The sequence below is a fragment of the Wolffia australiana genome, chromosome 18 (genome assembly GCF_029677425.1).
Source record: "Wolffia australiana isolate 7733 chromosome 18, ASM2967742v1".
NCBI lineage: Eukaryota > Viridiplantae > Streptophyta > Magnoliopsida > Alismatales > Araceae > Wolffia > Wolffia australiana.
Window position 1 is genome coordinate 1,688,849 of NC_135852.1, and position 20,189 is coordinate 1,709,037.

At 43.7% G+C, this 20,189-nt stretch overlaps 1 protein-coding gene across 1 annotated transcript; it reads right to left on the reverse strand.

The window, feature by feature from the left end:
- Window positions 1-1,519: 1,519 nt before the first annotated feature.
- TOZ (Transducin family protein / WD-40 repeat family protein) lies at window positions 1,520-13,662 on the reverse strand. Its single transcript, XM_078589878.1, has 14 exons — window positions 13,282-13,662; window positions 13,002-13,184; window positions 12,557-12,706; window positions 11,761-11,981; window positions 11,408-11,690; window positions 11,055-11,189; window positions 10,593-10,711; window positions 10,060-10,216; window positions 9,282-9,528; window positions 9,092-9,168; window positions 8,265-8,384; window positions 8,059-8,189; window positions 2,220-2,620; window positions 1,520-1,821 (listed from the first exon to the last, which is right to left on the reverse strand). Exons 1-14 carry the CDS (start codon window positions 13,606-13,608, stop codon window positions 1,676-1,678), a joined length of 2,697 nt encoding a protein of 898 aa, XP_078446004.1. The 5' UTR covers window positions 13,609-13,662; the 3' UTR covers window positions 1,520-1,675.
- Window positions 13,663-20,189: the final 6,527 nt, after the last annotated feature.

The following is a 20,189-nucleotide window of genomic DNA, read 5'->3' on the forward strand; positions in this document are numbered from 1 at the left end:
GCCAACTCCCGACTACACCTACAGAATCTAAGTAAAAGACACCGACTGCTTCCCTATTCACAGTGAGGCTCAGCCAACGACGGGTTTCATGCGCCGGCCTTCTCCGGAGAAAGATCTGCCGGAGGAATCGTGAAGGCCTCCTACAGCCCCCCGGAGGCCTGGTGCCGGAGGCCCTCCCAGGTCGCCGGAGGCCTTTCCGGAGGCCTGGTGTGGGACGTCTCCGGGAAGGCCTCTGGCGAGCCTAAGAAATCTTCCCCGCCGGAGGCCTTTCCCCTTCCCCTTTCCCTTCTCCCTTCTCCCTTCTCCCTTCGATCCCCGTAAGAAATCGGGTATCTGACGTGGACACCGCCTGGCTTCCAGGTGGAATCCCGTCTTACGTGGACTCTCCGGATTCCACCTGGCAGGCAGGCAGTGTCCACGTAAGGGTAGGCGTCCTAGATCTGGCAGTTTAAAAATATCTGGACTGTAGGATGTCAAATTCAAAGTTTGGCATGTATCTGCCAAACTTTGAAAGTTCTAGCCTGCAGGGTGCTAAATTCCCTAAGAAATAAGACCTAGGAGATGTGATTAAATCTAAAATATGATTCATCTAAGTTAGGGTTATGGGAATCATCAAGAAGTTAGGTTTAAGTATCCTTAGAATAAGATATATATTTTTATTTACCAATTCCAAAATCTGTATGCACGCTGTTTCAGTGCTCATTTGGTTATGGCACTATATAAAGTCTTGAATATACCTAGATTGGTACTTCTAGGTAAATTCTAGGTAAATTAAAATGAAAATTGTGGCCCAGAATTTAAGAACATGAAGATCTATCAATCGAATGATGGGCCGAGTTTACATTCACACCATAACTTAATGAACTGTTTAACACCTATCTATCTCATTTTAATTATCTTATTTCCAACATATCTTTGTTGAAGACTTATCCAAAGGCAACATGGTCAAATAAAAAAATTCCTCGGCAAGTAAAATAAAAATGCGTGATTAGATGCCATACATTCAAAGAAGATTACATATTCAAACAAGGCTACATTTTCGTTCTAGAGCAAAGTTTAACGTAGGGATGACATCAAATTGAATATAAAGAAGGGTAAAAAATGTACCACTTATGAAGAGAACTTTGCACAATTTAATGGTTAACATTTAACAATGCAATATAGTCAAACAATGTTAATTTGTTATCATAAGGCTCAATCCTAGAGAGAAATTTAACGTCGCGAAGAGACATTTGTGTACACAGAATGGTAAGTAATGAAGAACTTATGCAGATAAAATTCCACGATGTAGAGAAATAATGCAAAAGATTCAACCAAAGCTAGAGCAAAGTTGGTAAAGGACACGCATTTGTGAATAAACAAGGGTAAATAATGCATCATTTATTCAGAAAATAATATAAAACTGGGTGATAAATTATGTAATATATTCAAAACAAAAGCCAAAGATTCATAAGACGGCTTGATCCTAGTAAAAACAAAATTGACAACAACAAATGGTAAAAAACGCAACAGTGAAATATATACAAAGAAAATGGGAAACAATGCAATATATATTCAAATAATACTACATTTTCATAATAGGGCTCAATCCTAGAGCAAAGTTTACCATCGACAGGACGCAAAATTGTGGGTAACGATTAATTAGTGCCACAGGTAGAGAAAGATTTGGCAGAGACTAACCAGCCACAGCAATTAAGGGATCTGCATCCAAGGCGTCTTTGATCTTATTTCCATAACCCTTTGAAGACCCACGGTTCTTCCTCTTCTTCAGGCTTCGCGTCTCAGGCCTCGTGGTTGCATCTCCACCGTCTGTTTCCGGATCTGGCTCCAACACAGCTAACTGGATCAACGTGTAGTCCAGCAAGAATAGCAGGAGAAAATATCTTCCATAAATAAAATATAAGTGTTTGATTTAATTAGCAGAATGCGCCATTTTTTGCAGTATGCTCAAACAAAGTAATATTCTCATAATTAAGCCCAAACCTCATGCGACGATGAGATCAGAAGACGCAAAGTTGAGCATAAAGAAAGGTAATTTTCAGAATGCAGGTTTACTATTTTAGTTGAGTCTATTAAATTAAATCATCTCTAATTGCCTAAGATATAGTGTAGTACAATGTGATCCGATTCTAGGGTTTATTTCAGAGCTCCGATGATCCAAAAAGCAGGCATTTTTTAAAGCATCACTTAAGCACAAAAAGATGGTCCAGGAGACTAACCGGCTGCAGCAATTGAGGACCCGCGACGTTTCTTCTTCTTCAGGGTACAGATCTCGGCCCCAGTGACCGCAACTCCAGCTTCCCTTTCTGAATCAGGCTCCAAAACAGCCATTCGGGTTAGCGTGTAGTCCAGCAAGAAGGCGCTCCTGGCAAGCCGGTCGACACGGCTAAAGTGCCTCTGAGAGTAGGGTATGAGCCCCTCCAGCAGTTCCCGCACACCCTTCACCTGAATTATATCAGTGGGAGGGAACGCTTTAAAGATCCTGAAGAGGACGAACTGTGCCACATGGCAGCTTTGGGACCTCGTGTTCCAGTCTCGAACAAACTCCAGAAGCTGCCGGAGCTCGTCCTTACCCAGGTTTCGGACCACCTCCCCTATCGGATCTTCGTCGAGCCTCTCCCTAGAATCAAATGAATTATTTCATGGAGGTAATAAGCAAGAACTGTTTGGAAGGATGATTAGTATACAATAATAATATAGTCCTTTTGAAAAGACCGATTCTTCTCTTTTCATACAAACAGGGGAATTTGGGCTCCGATGAATTATTGGATAATATAATAACAAGAAAGGTATAATGGAGACTATGTGTGACCCAAACCGGGGAGTTTTTCTTTTCAATATAAGAAATGAAGAATCATCTGGTTTATAAGTAATAAAAAGCAATGGATGCAACGCATAGATGGCAGTAATTATTTGATCACCGGATGAATTATTCTACGTTTTAAAAAAAAAACAGCTTCACGTTTTTTATTAGATAGGCTCCTATCTTATTATAGGAGGTCCATAATCGCTAGTTTTTATTTTCAGTGGGCTCACGAAGTGGCCCATTTCTTATTTAAATGAGTTATTTCCCACGTGGGAAATAATTCAGTTATATTGGCCCACCCCTCTTTCACGTTGTATGACTTTTAAGCCAACCTATCCTGATGAGTGGAATATTCTTTTTGTTTTGGTGAGAGATAAGGTAGGTGATAAAAGAAGCCAATAAGTGGTTATAGATTAGCATTAAACACTTTACTAAAAAATAAATGGCCATTTCTAACTGTCAGCAAGAGGCCACTTATCACTTCGTCATTTGTATTCTTACTTTTTTGTTCACTCTCAAGTCCTTCGTAATTTTGGTAGACGATATAATACAATAAGATCTGAGAAGTTGTCGATTCCATAAGGGGTCGCTAAGACCCAACACTCCTGTAACCTAGTATAAAAGCTGGGGTTTCTTTCATGAACGATTATCAAGATATTCTTAATCTACCTTTCTCTCGCAGCTAGTGTTCCAATGAATGGTACAAGAGGACAAGAAGTCTCAGACGGCTAACAAAAAACAAATTTTTTTCTGAAAGTGTTAAACTGCAGGGTTAAAATGTCATTCCCTGATACATAAGAGGGTATTTATGTAAAAAAGTATCAGTAAATGAGATTGGGTATTTCTAGTAAATTTTAGGGTTTTATTCCCTTGCTCTGATCTAGAATGGTTGTTCTGTTCTGTTCATTTGAAACGAACAAAAAATTCGCACAAAAGAACCGCACAGGGCCTTGTTCTTTGTTCTGTTCTTTTTTTTGTGCAAAAACGAACAAAATTTGCACATCTGAACAAAATTCGCACATTCCAACAAAATTAGAACAAAATTCGCACCAAGCGAACCGTATAATCGCACACGGGTCTGTGCGATGATCTGTTCCAATTTGATATTGTTCTGTTCGGAAAACCGAACAGAACAAACAAATTCGCACAAAAGGAACCAAACAACCATGTCTACTCTGATCCCTCTCTCTCCTCCAATATTTTCCAAGGTTTGACATCGTATCAAAGCGGGTTAGAGGAAGAGGAAGGAGAAGTGAAGGAGGAGGTGAGGGAGTCTGACGGCTGAGGGCACTCATGGATCTCCTTCCCAGGCAGACCATTTGAGATGCGGGAAGAGAGGAACTGCAACCAGCTCCTCCCTTTGAGATAGAGACTGACAACATCCATGCTGTGCTTAATTGACGCACAGCTTCCTGATGAGTCCTGCTGATGACAAGTTGGTGGTCAGACGTGTCCAGACTGCGACAAGATTGTGGAGTGTCCACATCAGCACTGTGACCAGATTACAACATGGCCGTGGCCAACATAATGGGCACACTGTGGTCTACCTTCCAAATGTTCTAAGTGTCAGCCAATGCTCCGTAGTTACTTAAGATGATGTGTTGTATACTGGACCCTGGTTATTGGGCTGGGCCAATATTTTATTAATTTTCTTTTTTTATGTCCTTTTCAGACATAAGTAAACAGATCCAGGCTATCAGGTCCACAATAGCCTGGAACCCCTTTTTTCTTATGTTATGTCCTTATCGCACACAAATAAACGGATCTAGGCTCTCAGGTCCACGAAAGCCTGGACCCTCTCTTTTATGTAATCGCCCATGGTATTTAACCCTAGGGCACCGTCATATCAGAAAACACAAGAGACCTCTTCTTCTCATGGAGTTCTTCTAACCCTAGGATTAGGGTTCACAGGTGATTCACACAAAGATTTGGATGTGTACGAGTGCACGCACAGTGAGCACAACCAGACTCGTGCGGTAAGTGCAGGTATGCCAGTACTGCACTCATCACCATGCGCTGCAGCATAGCACCATGGCAAATGAACTGTGTACAAAAAGTTGGCGCCCTCAAAATATCAGACGAAATGCATAAGCTATGGCTATGCCCATATCAAGGCTCCATGTTGAATGTGGCCGAGCACACAGCAAGTATAAAACGTCAGCCGTATCAAGCTGGCAACCGGCGGCCATATTGGAAGGCAGAGGATTTGGCACCAAATATTGACATGTTGGTGCATCATCATTGGCATGTAAGCGCCACCATGGCAATATCTGATGCCCAAGAAGCCATATTATGTGTGAAGTTGGCTAAGAATTCGTGTCCAAGAAATCATGACTACCGCTCTCAAGAAGCAATTAAGGCATGGCCAAGTTTAAGACAGAGGCTGCAGTACAGGGTAAGGCATTTAATGGTCGAGGTGTCAGCACCTCTCTAAGGACGCTGCAACATCAGGCCCAAGGCAGACTTTTTGTGGGTTTGTTCATCCACCTCATTTGTTGGCCAAGGAAGAAATCCAGGTGACCCCAGAGACTTGCGGCGCACCAGAAGATCCAGAAAACCATAGAGGAAATTGCAGAGATCCAAGAGGAAATTGGGGCAATCTGAGAGCATCCGAGAGCATCTCTCATGGCTTTGGGAGACCAGGAGGAAATCTGGCTTTGGGAGCCCTAGGAGACCAGGATAACACCAGAAGACCAAGGAGAATCAGCAGCAGACCTGGGAGATCCGCAGCAGACCCCGAGCTCCGGGAGGAACCCCTAAACCCGGGAGAAGACTGGAAAGACTGGGAAGACCAGAGGGACACATATGGAAGAGACGCTGACTGTTGTGGCAACCATGGCAATGACTGCAGCATTGAATCTGAGAAGACAGCCGCAGAAGACCTTGGCATTGATGGCAATTTCAAGCGCGCCAGCCCAACAGTGACTGCAGCATTGAATGTGAGAAGACCACGGCAGAAGGCCATGTCATTGATGGCAATTTCAAGCACATCGGCTCCAACAGTGGCAATCTCTTGACTCTGATCAAGTACACGGACTACCGAGGATACTGCTGAGGATGGTGAAGGAGATTTGTATGCATTTTCTTATTTGTGCAGGGCAACCTCTGTCGGTTGAAGCAACTGGTGAATAGTCGGTGCAGCAGCCCAGTAGCACCAGACGGATCTATTACTCATGCCTAGCCGCGGTTTGATGCCATGCCAACAGAGGTTGAGCGCATGGTGTTTCCCAGCACATGATGCAGGTGATGGTGAAGAAGGCTCTGGGATGTGCAGTGGGTGGTGCTAACTTTGCGTTTGGATGGTGCAGTGAGTGTCGCAGCGGATGGCACAGTGGGCACCACTGAAGGTGTGGAGGGCACCACTTACGATGCGGAGGACGCTGCTTACTGCATGGCGCTACTGATGGCATGGAAGTCAACTCAGGACGACCCAAGAGAAAACAGGAAGAGTCTCGGAAGACACCAAAGACTTGGGAGAGCCTAATGCAGATCTAGGCAACTCAGGAGATTATGGGAGTCTCTGATGCAGAATTGAGCAACTCGGGATGACCCAGGAGAGAACCGGGAAGGACCTCAGATGGTCCTTAGTATGACAGAAGCATGGACCTCTGCAGGAATATGATATGATCAGCCATTGGGCTACAAATGGAAGAGGGCCCGACAGCAGCCCAATCCGGACAAGCCGACCCAGTCCACTTTGGCTACTACTTAAGCCAAGCCTCTATGGAGCTTAGGGCAGGAAGTCGCACAGTGAGTTCTCTCTTGAGTATCCTTCTCTCTCCTGCAGCAGTCACCATCCTGCAGAGACCTGCAGCAGTCCACTTTGGCTACAACTTAAGTATCATCCTGCGGCAGTCTCTTGAGTACCAGCCTGATCCTAATTCCTCTCCTCCGGTGCTCGCAGGCCTGACAACCCTTCACTATCCTCTGCACATTCCTATTCTCCTCTCAGTACCCCAGAAACCTCTCTTGTCTTCCTCTCCCTCAAATTCTCTCCTCGGTCCTATGTTGGATATTTTGGTTATTGAAAGTATCGTCACTGTTGAAGACAAAGTATCATCACATATCAGAAGACCATGGCATTGACCATGGCTGGGCAACTCGGCATTCAGAGTTGACTGCAGCACACTCCATGGCGGTGACATCTGAGTTGGCCACAATTGTTGACCACAGGAAGACTACAAGTGTAGACCATGGCAGAAGACCCCCGCGTTGACCTTGGCGTTGACCACGGCTAACCCGGCGTTGACCAAGGTTTGACTGCCACATAGGAGTGGCATAGGCAGTGTGTCCGCTGCGCCAGAGGACCTTGGCACTGACTGTGGTTTGAACAGCATTGGCCAAGGTTGACCAAGGCAGAAGGGCTTGACATTGACCAATTGTTGACCAGGGGAGTACTCCCCATTGCCCCAGTGTTGACAGTGAGTCTGACTGCAGCATGACTGTGACAGGACTGTGGGAGGACAGCAGATGGACAGCGGTAGAACAGTGGTAATCCTGGGTGGTGCAAATGGGGCCTGTGACAGCGCAGGTGATGGCGCAGACTGTGTAGGAAATCATGAAAAGACTGTTTTGATGACGAAGGAGGCAACACCACAGTTCCAAATCAGCGGGCAGTGTTGTGTGAACAGCATAGACGAAAATCATAGCTGAGCAGTGGAGAATCCATGTTAGTAACAGCAGTGCTGCCACAGCAGCAGAACTTGCCATCCAAAGCCGTGTAAGCAAAGAAGCTGCATTGGCAGAAGGGCTGCATCAAGGGAGAAGCCTCATACACAGAAGCCGTGTCAGTGGAGAACAGGATATGTCATTGAGATCTGCTTCGGGGGAACAACTACTTGGGTGGTGTCATCTGGCAGGCCATGATATCATGAGGACTAAATCACAGCTTGAGAGGGGTTGTTAAACTGCAGGGTTAAAGTGTCACTCCCTGATATATATATGGGGGTTTTATGTAAAAGTCCAATAGTTTATCTACCTATTTAAGGCACATAGAAGATTGATATTGGGTGTTTCTAGTAAATTTCAGGGTTTTACTCCCTTGCTCCCAAGGTGGAAGGCTCCTCCCGTCGCCCTGACTCCCCTTTCTCCTCTGATAGTTTCCAAGGTTTGACAGAAAGAACAAAAACAACTTAATATTGATATGCGTCACAGCTATATCATCCATTAGATTGCTGTTTTCGGAATTAATGATGGAAATTAGAGAAATCTCATACGAAAGAAGAAGTGAATTCAAAGGAAAAACAACTGACCTGAAGAGTTCCGAGAATAGATGGAGCAGTTTGTGCGGCATGCGGAGCTCAAAAGCCAATTGGATTGTTCTGACAAAGTCCTTGTCGTACAAAGCATTGTCCAACTCTTGACTCTTCAGTGCTGCCTCCTCCTGCAGAAACGCCAAATTTTATCAAGTTCTTAACTGATAAAAGCTGAATTCTTTGACTCGCCAAAGAGAACCCACAGTTTTCCGCAGATCTTCCTCTTTGTCTGCAGCTGTTGAGTCATGCCACAGATTTATAACTGCATCGCCGCCACCAGTGGCTATTTTTTCAGTCTTTTTACCGACGGCTAATGCCCAGACCTAGGGAAATCACAGATCATGGGATTAAAAACAAGTACCTATAAAAATATTCATTGCACAAAAGGGCAAAAATAATGGAATGCTTATGAGATAGGGTTGCCGTCCTCCCTGACGATGACGAGTAGTCATCACTATCAATTTGTCTGCGCGAAGTTGACAATGACAAGAGATGATGAATTCCTCATAGCTACTCATCGATGATGAATACAGAGGACTGATGAGGAATCATCATCGTCAAGGAGAGAACAATGACACGCACCAGAGAGAGCCAGAAAGTGAACGAGGAGAGAGAACTGAGAGAGAAAGCAAATGATTGTAATGAGAGAGAGGAGAATAAGGAAGAGAGGAGAGATGAGAAAATATAGAGGTAATGATAGAGAGAGAAAACGAGAGAGGAGAAAATATAGAGAGATAAAGAGAGAGAGAAAGAGAGCAGAGAAAATATAGAGAGGTAATGAGAGAGAGAAATAGAGAAAGTAGAGAGAGAAATAGATTAATAGAGTAAGAGCAAGGATATAGTGAGAGTGAGAAAGATTAATCTTCATCATTGACAATAACTTGATCCACTAAACTTGGGTACAATCCACAACATAACTCAAAAATTCGACCAGCTGGAGAGATTAAATCTCCAATAAAATCAAAATATTGGAAGTAAGCGCAAATTTAAAAGATGAAAATAGAATTGTACTTAAAGACCAAATCACAACCTTTGATTCATGTTGATCATATGTAGCCTTGCATTCGCCAGTTTTTACAGTCCAAAGCTTGAGCAAACCATCGGCACCTGAATTTGTTCGCCCTCATTTAAGATTTCAAAAAGAAACTACACTGAAGAAAGTAAAAGTAGAGAATTGATCGAACAATCCAACGCTCAAGATTGGCTGAGAGAAAAATTACCAGACGAAACAATTTGCATCCCGCGTGTCACAAAAGAAGCCCGCAACACGCCTGCCGTGTGACCCTCGAATGTTCTCAAACATGTTCCGTCAGATATAAGCCAGTACTTAATGGTCTTGTCACCGGAAGCCGTAAGAACGCATTGGTCAACCGGAGAAAACTCGACAGACCAGATTCCCCTCTTGTGGCCTTTAAGTACAGAAACAGATACCAGATCCGGAAGTCGCCACACACATGCAGTTCGATCCTATTATTGAAATACGCCATTTAACAAATCATATTAACACTTAATGTGGTCTGTGGACTGAAGAAAGATTACGACAATGGAATGAATCCATAAATTAAGTTTAAACATCTCAAAAGAAATTACAACACAGTTTGGGCCAGGAGAAATAATCTGAAAGAATAATCTACCATGTTGATCTCCATAGAAAGGAGTCAATGAGTGGATGTAACGCAAGAAACAGAGAAAGAGATAGAGAGATCTGGGAAGAGAGCAGGGCAGGAGGAAACCTGCCGCCCTGGGAGTCAGGCTTTGAGAGAAGAAATAAATTCGAACACTATAGAAGTAAGGAAAATTTAAGGTTTGCTATTCAAATATAGGAGAGAGGAAAATTTTATGAAAGATTCTGCTTCCGACAGAAAGCATTAAAAACACAAAATACATATCTCCGAAAGATATGGAGCAGTGGATTACGAAAGATGGCCAAACTCTCAAATTTGAAAACATTCGAGATCATCCACTGAAGTAAAACAAAAGGTTCCAAGATCTCCAAACCTGAGAGCCACTGCAAACAAAACCATCATTCGGGGAAACAGCTATGCAGTTAATGTCTTTGTCGTGTGCAGCCACAACAGCTTTTGCTTTTAACTTGCACTTTTGTTCAACGTTTTCTGATAGAGAATCCAGCCCCCATACCTTGAGAGTACGGTCACTACAACACAGGGAAAGACGAAAAGAAGGATTGAACATATTGAAAGAACAAGCAAGGATGATGAGAAACAGCGAAATAGTTAAACCATAAACCTAAATCTTATGTCCGCAACCATAAACCAAAACCCAAAATTTTGAAATCTGAACCCACAAATGTTAACTGAAAACGGAATCTCAAATCATCACAAACCTTCAACCCTAAACCCTATCACCTTAAACTCACAACCTTTAGCCCTAAACACAAAACCCTGTTTCAAGAAACAGTCCATCATCTCAACAATAGACACCAAAATTACACCATTTTTTTTTACAAATAGACAGCAAAACCATCGAAACAAGATAAAAGGGACGCCGACCAGAAATTGGATTAGTGTTACCTGCTTCCGCTGACAAAAAAGTTTTTGTGCTTCTTTGAGAACGCGACTGCACCAACAGCTCCCATATGACTGCTAGCAACACCCACACACTGTTTGGAAGCAGCATTCCACAATCTGGCCTACAATAAAAAGGCACCAATTAAGATACTTGAACTTCGTCCATGAGAAGCCATGGCAAATGACAATAAAAATTGTCAACTCCACCCTACATGTAATAAGATGAACCATCAATTTTTGCATAAAAAACAATAAAACAACAGTAGGAGCTACATCTATAAGAATCAAGGTGCTCAACACCACAGAGAAGGCATTGTTGAGAAGGTATACGTTAAAAAAAGACCAATCCTGAAAGACAAAAACTAAATATCACGCGGAAAATAGCGAACACTTGAAGAACTATTTTTTAAAATTTAAACATATTATTCAGAAACAATGTTTTGCTGGAAGAAACTGACGACTCACACTATTGTCCTTGCTCCCGGTTACAATGTATGCTTCTCCAGACTGTAAAGTACATGTGTCCAGACATAGTACAATGTCTGTATGACCCGTCAGTACATATGAACATGACATGCTCTTGACATCATAAACCCTCACCTGCACTCAAAGCATCTTTCAGTCAGTGTATTGCGATCATCAGACAAGAGCAAGGATAATCATTTTTCCATGTGCTGACAAAGATTAAGAGAGGTATAGAAAAAACAGAACTTAATGTGGAAAGAGGAATCAGAAGAGATCATTCATTCTGTCACATAACAAAAGATGTATCCCAGGGGGGTGAATGAGAAAAAGCGCAATAATAATCACAAATATACCTCTTCCAAGTTTGTTGCCACGGCAAGATGCCTTTCATCTTCATCGACAAACTTCAGGTCAATAATTTCCTCATTGTAACCAACAAGACGCCGATATAAATCAAGCTGTAATTTCTTTTCAGAAGCAGGGTTAAAGTTATAAAACAAAAACTGCTGATCAGAGGTAGCGCAGATCACTCCTTGATCCTGTGCTAGTATGGCAGCTGATATGAATCCTCTCCTAGTGTTATCTTCTGAGACCAGAGTGGTATCCGAAACTTGCTGCTCATACAAGGGCTGCGCACTGTTCAGACGATAACACTGATAAGTAAGCAGAGTACAAAGTATGAGAAAAGAAAAGTCAGTTTCAGGACCTTTCAGAGCTCCATAATCGAACAATGCCTAACTCGCCAACAGTTAAAAACTGAATTGGCAGTGGACTCTCATCCTTTTGCTTGGTTCTTTTATGTTCACTTTTCTTAATGAACGAGGCTAGATGGGTCCCAGGAAATATAATCCTGACGTCTTCAATCATCTCATAGGTAGGCATTGTCTTCTGGAAACTATAATCACGCAAATCCCATATGTTCACAACCTGACAGATCCAAAAAAAAAAAAAACCTTTAATCCAGTGACGTAAATGAAGATCAAGATGCCAGGCCTAGGCAATGATGAAAGTGTACGCCATTGTCAGATAAAAACCTCTCTGTCATAATAAAGTGATCGGAGCACTAATGAAATAATTGCACGTCTAGGGAAAGGAATGGACTCAGAGTTGTAAAAAGATACAAATAAAAAGCAGTTTCAAACATTAAGGTAAGGAAAAAAACACTAGATAGCATACATAATGAATAAAATTGTCTCATTTTTTTCCTGATGATGTCACCCAGCGAAATGGATGCCTGAGGCAAGACCCATGGGTCAAACGGCATGCTGTAAACCCAACGAGGAGATTTCTGCTCATAATACTAAATACTATTTAATTGTTCAAAAAAAATATTAAATACTATTTACAAGTATTAAATACTATTTAACATCGGGCATCAAGTTACTGACTTTATAATAATAGCAATAGACAACCGAATAAATAAGGCAGACCACAGTAAGTTAGTGTTCATCAACGCTAATTTTGGCTAGAGCATCTCAAAATAGCAAAACCGAGGGCCATGCCTTATCTCTTCCCCCACTTAGCAAGACATGATCACGCTCTGAAATCGCCAAGGAGGTCACTGATGAGAAGTGTTTCTCTAGCACTGCGATACATTTTTTACTTTTGAGATTCCAAACGCGGATTGTTGCATCTTCACTTCCAGAGAAAACCTACACAAATGGGAAACAATCACAGTCAACACAACATGATTGAAGCAAAATTTATGCAACGACCGTTTCCTATGCAAATCCCTTAAGTGAGACAGATAAAAAGAGAGATAGAAAGAGAAGAGATGGAGATGGGTATCGATATAGATATAGAGAAAGAGATAAAGATAGAGATAGAGATGGATACAGATAGAGAAAGGGAAGAGAAGAGAAGGGATTTATAGGAAGACTGTCCAAATTAACGGTGCCCAATAAGCAAAAAGGAAAAAAATCAGCCAAGTTATCAGAATCCCCTTACAAGCAGGCAATTCGGATCAGGATGAAACGCGATGCTGGTAACGACACCCCCATGACCTTTGAAGAAGTGAGTGCAGAAGCCCCCGTCAACATCCCACACAAGGACCTTCTTATCAGCCCCTGCAGTGGCTAGCAAGCCTCCAGACGAATGACATGCCATACCCATCACCGGCCCGTCATGACCCTGAATCAAATTCAGAGTAAGAAGTTCGATTTCCGCCAAATCACAGAGAATCTAGACATTCATCCGTAGAAAAAATCCCAAATTAGAGTTGAATTACCTTCCAGGATCGAACGCACTTGAAAGAAGAGAGATCCCAGACCCTGATTAGCCTGCTGTGGCTGGCGGAGAAGAGAAATTTATCGTCCGGGCTGAGCGCCAGAGCGGTGACGGCCTCCGTGTCGCCCTCGAGCTCGGATCTAACCGCGGCATCGCAGGCGTTGACGAGCTTGATCTTGTCGTCGCAGGCGCAGGCGAGGAAGGAACCGTCAGAGGAAACGGCGAAAGGGCGACCATTGTAGAACTGCTGAAGAGATTGCACGCAACGATAGTTCTTCTTCAGGCCGCGATAAGCTTGCCCCGTGCCCTCCGCCTCCGCCATGGCCATGGCGAGCTCGCTTGCTTCTTCCTCCTCTCCTCGACGAAATTGAAATCCTGGAGGTTTATGCCGTTCCTTCTAGGTCTAGGGTTTTTGCCTCTCTTAACGGCAAGCGTCATCCGTCGCGTCGCTCGTCACAGTGACGGATGGATGACGGATGACTGATGACGGCATATGCATAGAGGATGACGGTGGAGGTGCTGCGGGAAATGGATGACGGATGACGGATTCTGGAAGACTAATGATGGATTATGGATGGATGACGGAACATCGCCTGTGGATGAAGGAAGACTAGGGAAGGTTGTGCGGTCCGATTTTTTCGGCCGGTGAGCGATATTTTAGATCTCACAAAAGCGCTGATCGACGTGCGGTCCGATTTTGTGCGACGAAATCGAACCGCACATATTTCTCTAAGTAAAACCATAGGGAAACCGAAAATGGTTAAATATTTTCTTAAAATTCATATTTTCTCTGAATAAATTCGGAAAAAATAGAATAAAATCCTATAAAAGTCGAAAACTTTCAATAATTTATCCTCACATTATTTAAAAATATTTTTTGTTTTCAAAGCTGCCGTTTGATTTAAAAAGAGTTATTCTAACCATTAATAACTTATATAAAAATCATAAAAGAACATAAAAGTTATATTGAAATCTGAATTTACTTGGAATGGTGAGTAACATGTAACTAAAATATATAAAATGGTTAAAAATGAGCTGACTGCTTGAATTAAGCATTGAATTTAGGGAGTTATCAGCTTTACACCCACTGAATTGATACGACCCTTCAAATAATGATTTCGAGATTAAATTGCGATTAATATGATTTCGGGATTAAATTGATCAATAGTCAATTGGATCTTAAAGTAGATAATAATTATAATGTTTGTAATTCTTAATCCATTATGTTAATATTTTAATTTTATCTCAAACTAGACAACAGTTATCGTCCTCGTAAATCTAAGAAATTAAGTCACTAGGTGTAAAGTGGGCTTACTATTAGGAAAAGGAAAATGATTTCGAGATTACGTTGCTGTTATGAGGAAAAATAATGCCTCTAAATCTTAAGGCATTATGTTGAAAATTATGAATTGTTTATGAAAATGAAGTCAAAATGCCACTGCACATCGCCAAAAAATGAAGTCAAAATGTTTCAATATATCATCATGCTAACAACCTTTGGATCCTCCTCGTTATCTTCGTCATCTCCGTTGCTACCATCGTTGACATCCTCCTTCACTCGCCACCAACGCTTCATGATGTAGGACGACGTCGGTGATGTCCTACGGCGGGCGCGTGATCCGCTCGTCCTACTCGGGGACGATCGTCTGGGATCGCACGTCCCGCGTGGGGGTGCCGGAAAGGTCCTGCGCGGGCCCTCAATTCATTGAAGCTGAGGGTGTCGCTATCTCCACACGATCTTCGTCGAGGCGTTGGCAGGCCCCGACGATGGGAGGGCGGCGAACTGTGCAGCGGCATACGGTGACAGGGTGCGGTGTCGTGCGGCGACCGAGGGCAGCGGCGTGCGGCGACTGAGGGCGGCATCGTGCGACAACTAAAGCGGCGCGGCGGCAGCCAAAGCGGCGGCGTCGGCGCGTCCGGCGATAGCGGCAGGCGCGTGGCTGAGGCAGGCGTCACGGTACCAAGGCTGCTGGAGGCAACCGTCGAGGATGGCGGGAAGCTGTTGTTGCGGGGGCCGGGAGGTGGCCGTCAAGGGCGGCTGGAGGCAGCCGTCGAGGGTGGCGGAGGCGGCCTTCGAGGGCGGCTGGAGGCGGACATCGAGGGCGGCGGGAGGCGGTCGTCTAGAGCGGCTAGAGGCGGCCGTCGAGGGCGGCTGGAGGTGGCTGTCGAGGGCGGCTGGAGGCGGCCGTCGAGGGCGGCGAGAGGCGGGCGTCGAGGGCGGCTAGAGGCGGCCGTCGAGGGCGGCTGAAGACGGCCGTCGATGACGGCGGAGGCGGCCATCAAGGGCGGCTAGAGGCGGCCGTTGAGGGCGGCGGGAGGCGGCTGTCGAGGGCGGGAGGCGGCTGTCGAGGGCGGCTGGAGGTGGTCGTCGAGGGCGGCTGGAGGCCGCTGGAGGCGGCCGTCGAGGGCAGCGGAGGTGGCCATCGAGGGTTGCTGGAGGCCGCTGGAGGCGGTCGTCGAGGGCAGCGGAGGAGGCCTCGTGCGATGGCAGCGGCCCCGTGCGAGGGGCGGCTGCCCTATGCGACGGCAGTTGCCCCGTGCGACGGGCGGCGCTCTCGCGCGGACGCGGCCCGTCTGGCGGCTGCCTCGTGCGGCGGGCGTCGGCCCCAGGCAGCGGGCAGCTGCCCTATGCGGCACTTCTTAACCTAGCTGCCATGAGAAACAAGGGAAACCCTGACTAAAACATGAAATTTTAACTAAACCTAAAAAAAAACCTAGATAACTTGAGGGCATTGCCATCACTTCAGTGTCATGACTAGCTCGATGCTTTCCGCTATCAACCTTGTCCGCTTGTAGTTGATGACGGCACGACCGACAGAGAAAAATTTCTCCAAGGGTGCACTTATCGCCGAGACTGATAAGAACTCCTTCGCAATTACCGCTAAACAAGGATACGAGTGCTCACCTATGACCTTCCACCAGTGTAACAGTTCTGTCCCCTTGTTGGGAGGTGAAGTAATGTACGCATCTAGCTCGTGCAGTGTATCATAAGTTGTAGTGTGATCATTATCTGGCAACAACTCATCAAGTGCTTCACTGAAAAAAGCGGTTGTTGTCCAAGGGGGACAAAAACACCCAGAGGGAGCTGAATCAGACATAGTTTGATCATTTCTGACGTCAGGTGTAGCTAATAAATTCCTTACATAATTGATGACTTCGTCTCCATAGTCACGATCGATTAACCGTCCCTTCATGGATGGATCAATAAGCGTAGCAACGGTGAAGGACTGGTTACGACTGAGGAGGGTTGAATATTTTTTCAGATTGGTAGTCATGGCATGACAAGCATTATAGACGGAAGTCTGTTGCCGTGATGATATAATACTATTCACTTGAAACAAGGTTGATTCTCGGATTCCTCTCATGACACTATCAAGATGTTTTCTCATCGCTTTGAGGATGACAATTGCTTCATTTGTAGTTGATGACTTGGATTTACAAACGAAGGACGTGGCCATCACAAGGGGCTACAATATCCCTGCGAAATCTTTGATCATCTGCCACTCTTCATCAACTAGCACATGCTTCTTCAAGACATTTACCGCCATTACATCAGGAATATCCCTCTTTTCGACGCTTGCGACAAGCATCTCATATGTTGAATTCCACTTTATAGTGTAGTCTAAGGGGATCTTCTTATGGTTCGATAATCCAAACTGCTTGCATAGTGATACATAGCGCTCGGTGGGCTATGTTGACCCACCTATTGCAGTCACAATTTCCCTCAATCAGAGCACTCCGTCACCCAGAGTGGATGAACTGAATTCATCATTGACTTGTCACTGTCATTGGCGCCAATAATATAACTATCATCCCGAATGACTTGCTCAGATGGTGCCTTTGTAACACGTAGCGAGCTGAGCCCGGCATGGACTACAAGGTTGATTACGTGTGCTACACATAATGCGTGCCTACTTGCAGTGAAATGATGGTTCTCTTGCTTCAAATCATCTTCTAAAATAGCCATCATCTTCTGGTTATTTGATGCATTGTCTGTGGTCACAACGCACACCTGCGTAAAAATACATCAGGAATGTGAGAATGTCGTTGAATAAACTATTATTGATTACATTCATATGCATACCTTTGACTTTAAGTCAAACTCCACCAATAGTTGGAGGACAGTTGCGCTAAGGTTTTCCCTAGTGTGTGATCCTTTCATTTGGCGTATCCCAAGCACACACTCACACAGTTTCCACTCCTTGTCCACCCAATGCACAGTCACCCCTAAAAATGCAATGTTGTTTTCAGAAGTCCACACATCTAGTGTTAGTGATACACGAGCAACATTAGCCAGTTTATGTCGTATATTTTTTTTCATATCTTTGTAAAGAGCTTGTGCTTTGGCTTTGATAGCCTGTACAAATGGGATAGATATCTCTTCTTGTGCGATGTAACGGAGAAGTCTTATGAAGTACTTCTTCCTAATGATCCCCCACGGTGAATCAGATAGACATATGAACCACACCAGTTCTTCCTTCGTATTCTCTATTGTACGACCAATGTAATATTGCTTCTTACTACCGCTTATGCCAAAATATTCAGCCACCGACCTCTCCCTTCCGACATTGTTCCCCTTGCCCTTCAATGATGCAAAAACCTTTCGATGAATTTTTTCCAGATGTCTCCACATAGGAGTGCTGCTCAGATATTTGATGCTATCCACAACTACGTTACATATGTTGCATCTAAACTTTTGTCGTCCCTGAGATGTGAAGTACCTCAACGCATCGTATCCATTAATGCAAGGCTTCTTCTGTTCTCAATTTGCGCCATTGTCTGAAGACTCATCCTCCCCAGACATAACTGTGTACTATAGGGGGGTGATGATTCACAATATTCCATACTAATATTTAAAAGGAAGGTGACATGGATAAAAAACTGTCAAGAGGGTGTAATTGAGAGAAACAGAGTAAGAGAGAAGAGGGAGTAATTGAGAGAAAGAGATTGAGAGAGAGGGTGTAATTGTGAGAAATAGAGTGAGAGAGAGGGGGTGTAATTTAGAAAAACAGAGTAAGAGAGAATAGGCTTTAATTGAGAGAACCAGATTTAGAGAGAGGGTGTAATTGAGTGAAACAGATTGAGACAGAATAGGGTGTAGTTGAGAGAAAGAGAGCGAGAGAGAGGGTGTAATTGAGAGAAATATACAGAGAGTCTAGAGAGTAATTGGGAGAAATAGAATGAGAGAGTGGGTGTAATTGAGAGAAAGAGATTAAGAGAGAGGGTGTAATTGTGAGAAATAGAGTGAGAGAGAGGGCGGGTGTAATTTAGAAAAACAGAGTAAGAGAGAATAGGCTGTAATTGAGAGAACCAGATTCAGAGAGGGGGTGTAATTGAGTGAAACAGATTGAGACAGAATAGGGTGTAGTTGAGAGAAAGAGAGCGAGAGAGAGGGTGTAATTGAGAGAAATATACAGAGAGAGTAGAGAGTAATTGGGAGACACAGAATGAGAGAGTGGGTGTAATTGAGAGAAAGAGATTGAGAGAAAGGGTGTAACTGAGAGAGACAAATTGAGAGAGAGGGGGTGTAATTGAGGAAAATAGAGCCAGAGAGAGTAGAGAGTAATTGAGAGAAACAGAATGAGAGAGTAGGTGTAATTGAGAGAAAGAGATCGAGAGAGACGGTGTAACTGAGAGAGACAGATTGAGAGAGAGGGTGTAATTGAGAGAAATAGAGTCAAAGAGATTAGAGAGTAATTGATAGAAACATAATGAGAGAGTGGGTGTCATTGAGAGAAAGAGAGTGAGAGGGAGAGTGTAATTGAGAGAAATAGAGTCAGGGAGAGAGTAGAGAGTAATTGGGAGAAATAGAATGAGAGAGTGGGTGTAATTGGGAGAAACAGATTGAGAGTAGGGTTCGCCCAACTGATATCTGTCTGATATCCGATATCGGACAACCGATATCTGATATCCAGGAGAAAACCGGGACAGTGTTTGATATCGGATATCGGTCGATATCCGTCCTTTAGGTGTAGATGGATATCGATACCGGATATTGGGGGGTGAGGACGAAACGGGTATCGGATACCGGATATTGGATTTCGATATCCGGATATCGGAACCAGTATCCGAATATCGATATCCGGTATCGATATAAAAAAATAAGCTTTACATAACATTCAATGACTTATGTACATTAGCGTCGTAAGTTTTTGATATATTATTAACCTCAGTCAATATATAGAGTGCAAAATTTTTATTTTCTTCCATATGGGATAACAGGATTCGAAGTTTAATGTAAACTCAGAATCCCGTTATCCCACATGGAAGATATTAGAAAATTTTCTCTGCATATATTAAATCAGTCTGACTATATATTGAATGGTAAAATAATATTTTAATCTATACTCGCTATATTTAAAGGCCCTTATATATGTTTATCATTTAACATAATAACACATCGTCCAATAAATAGAAATGAAAAGTTCTATTTTCTCCCATATAGAATAAAGGGATCCTGAGTTTAACACCAAACCCGAATCCTGTTATCCCATATGGAAGAAATTGAAAATATTCGGCTGTATGTATTAAACGAGATGTGTAATCAATCAGAAAGTTCTCCTACTACACTCATGCCCACGTAAATCCATTCTAATCGCTGAACATTTATCAGTTAATAATATTTTTAAGTATCCTTTCGATGTGGATATCAAAATCCGATATCCACACCCGATATCCGATGTCGTCATCCTCCCCCCTGAGACGGAGGCAGATGAAGACATCGAGACGGATATCGGTATTTGATATCAGCACTGTAGCAACCGCTATCAGATAACAATATCCGGTATCCAGATATCAAAAAAACAAATACCAGAAATTCCCTTTCCGGTATCCGATACAGCATCCGTCCCGATACCGGCATCCGGTACCGGTATCAAGACGGGCGGACACTAATTGAGAGAGGCAGTG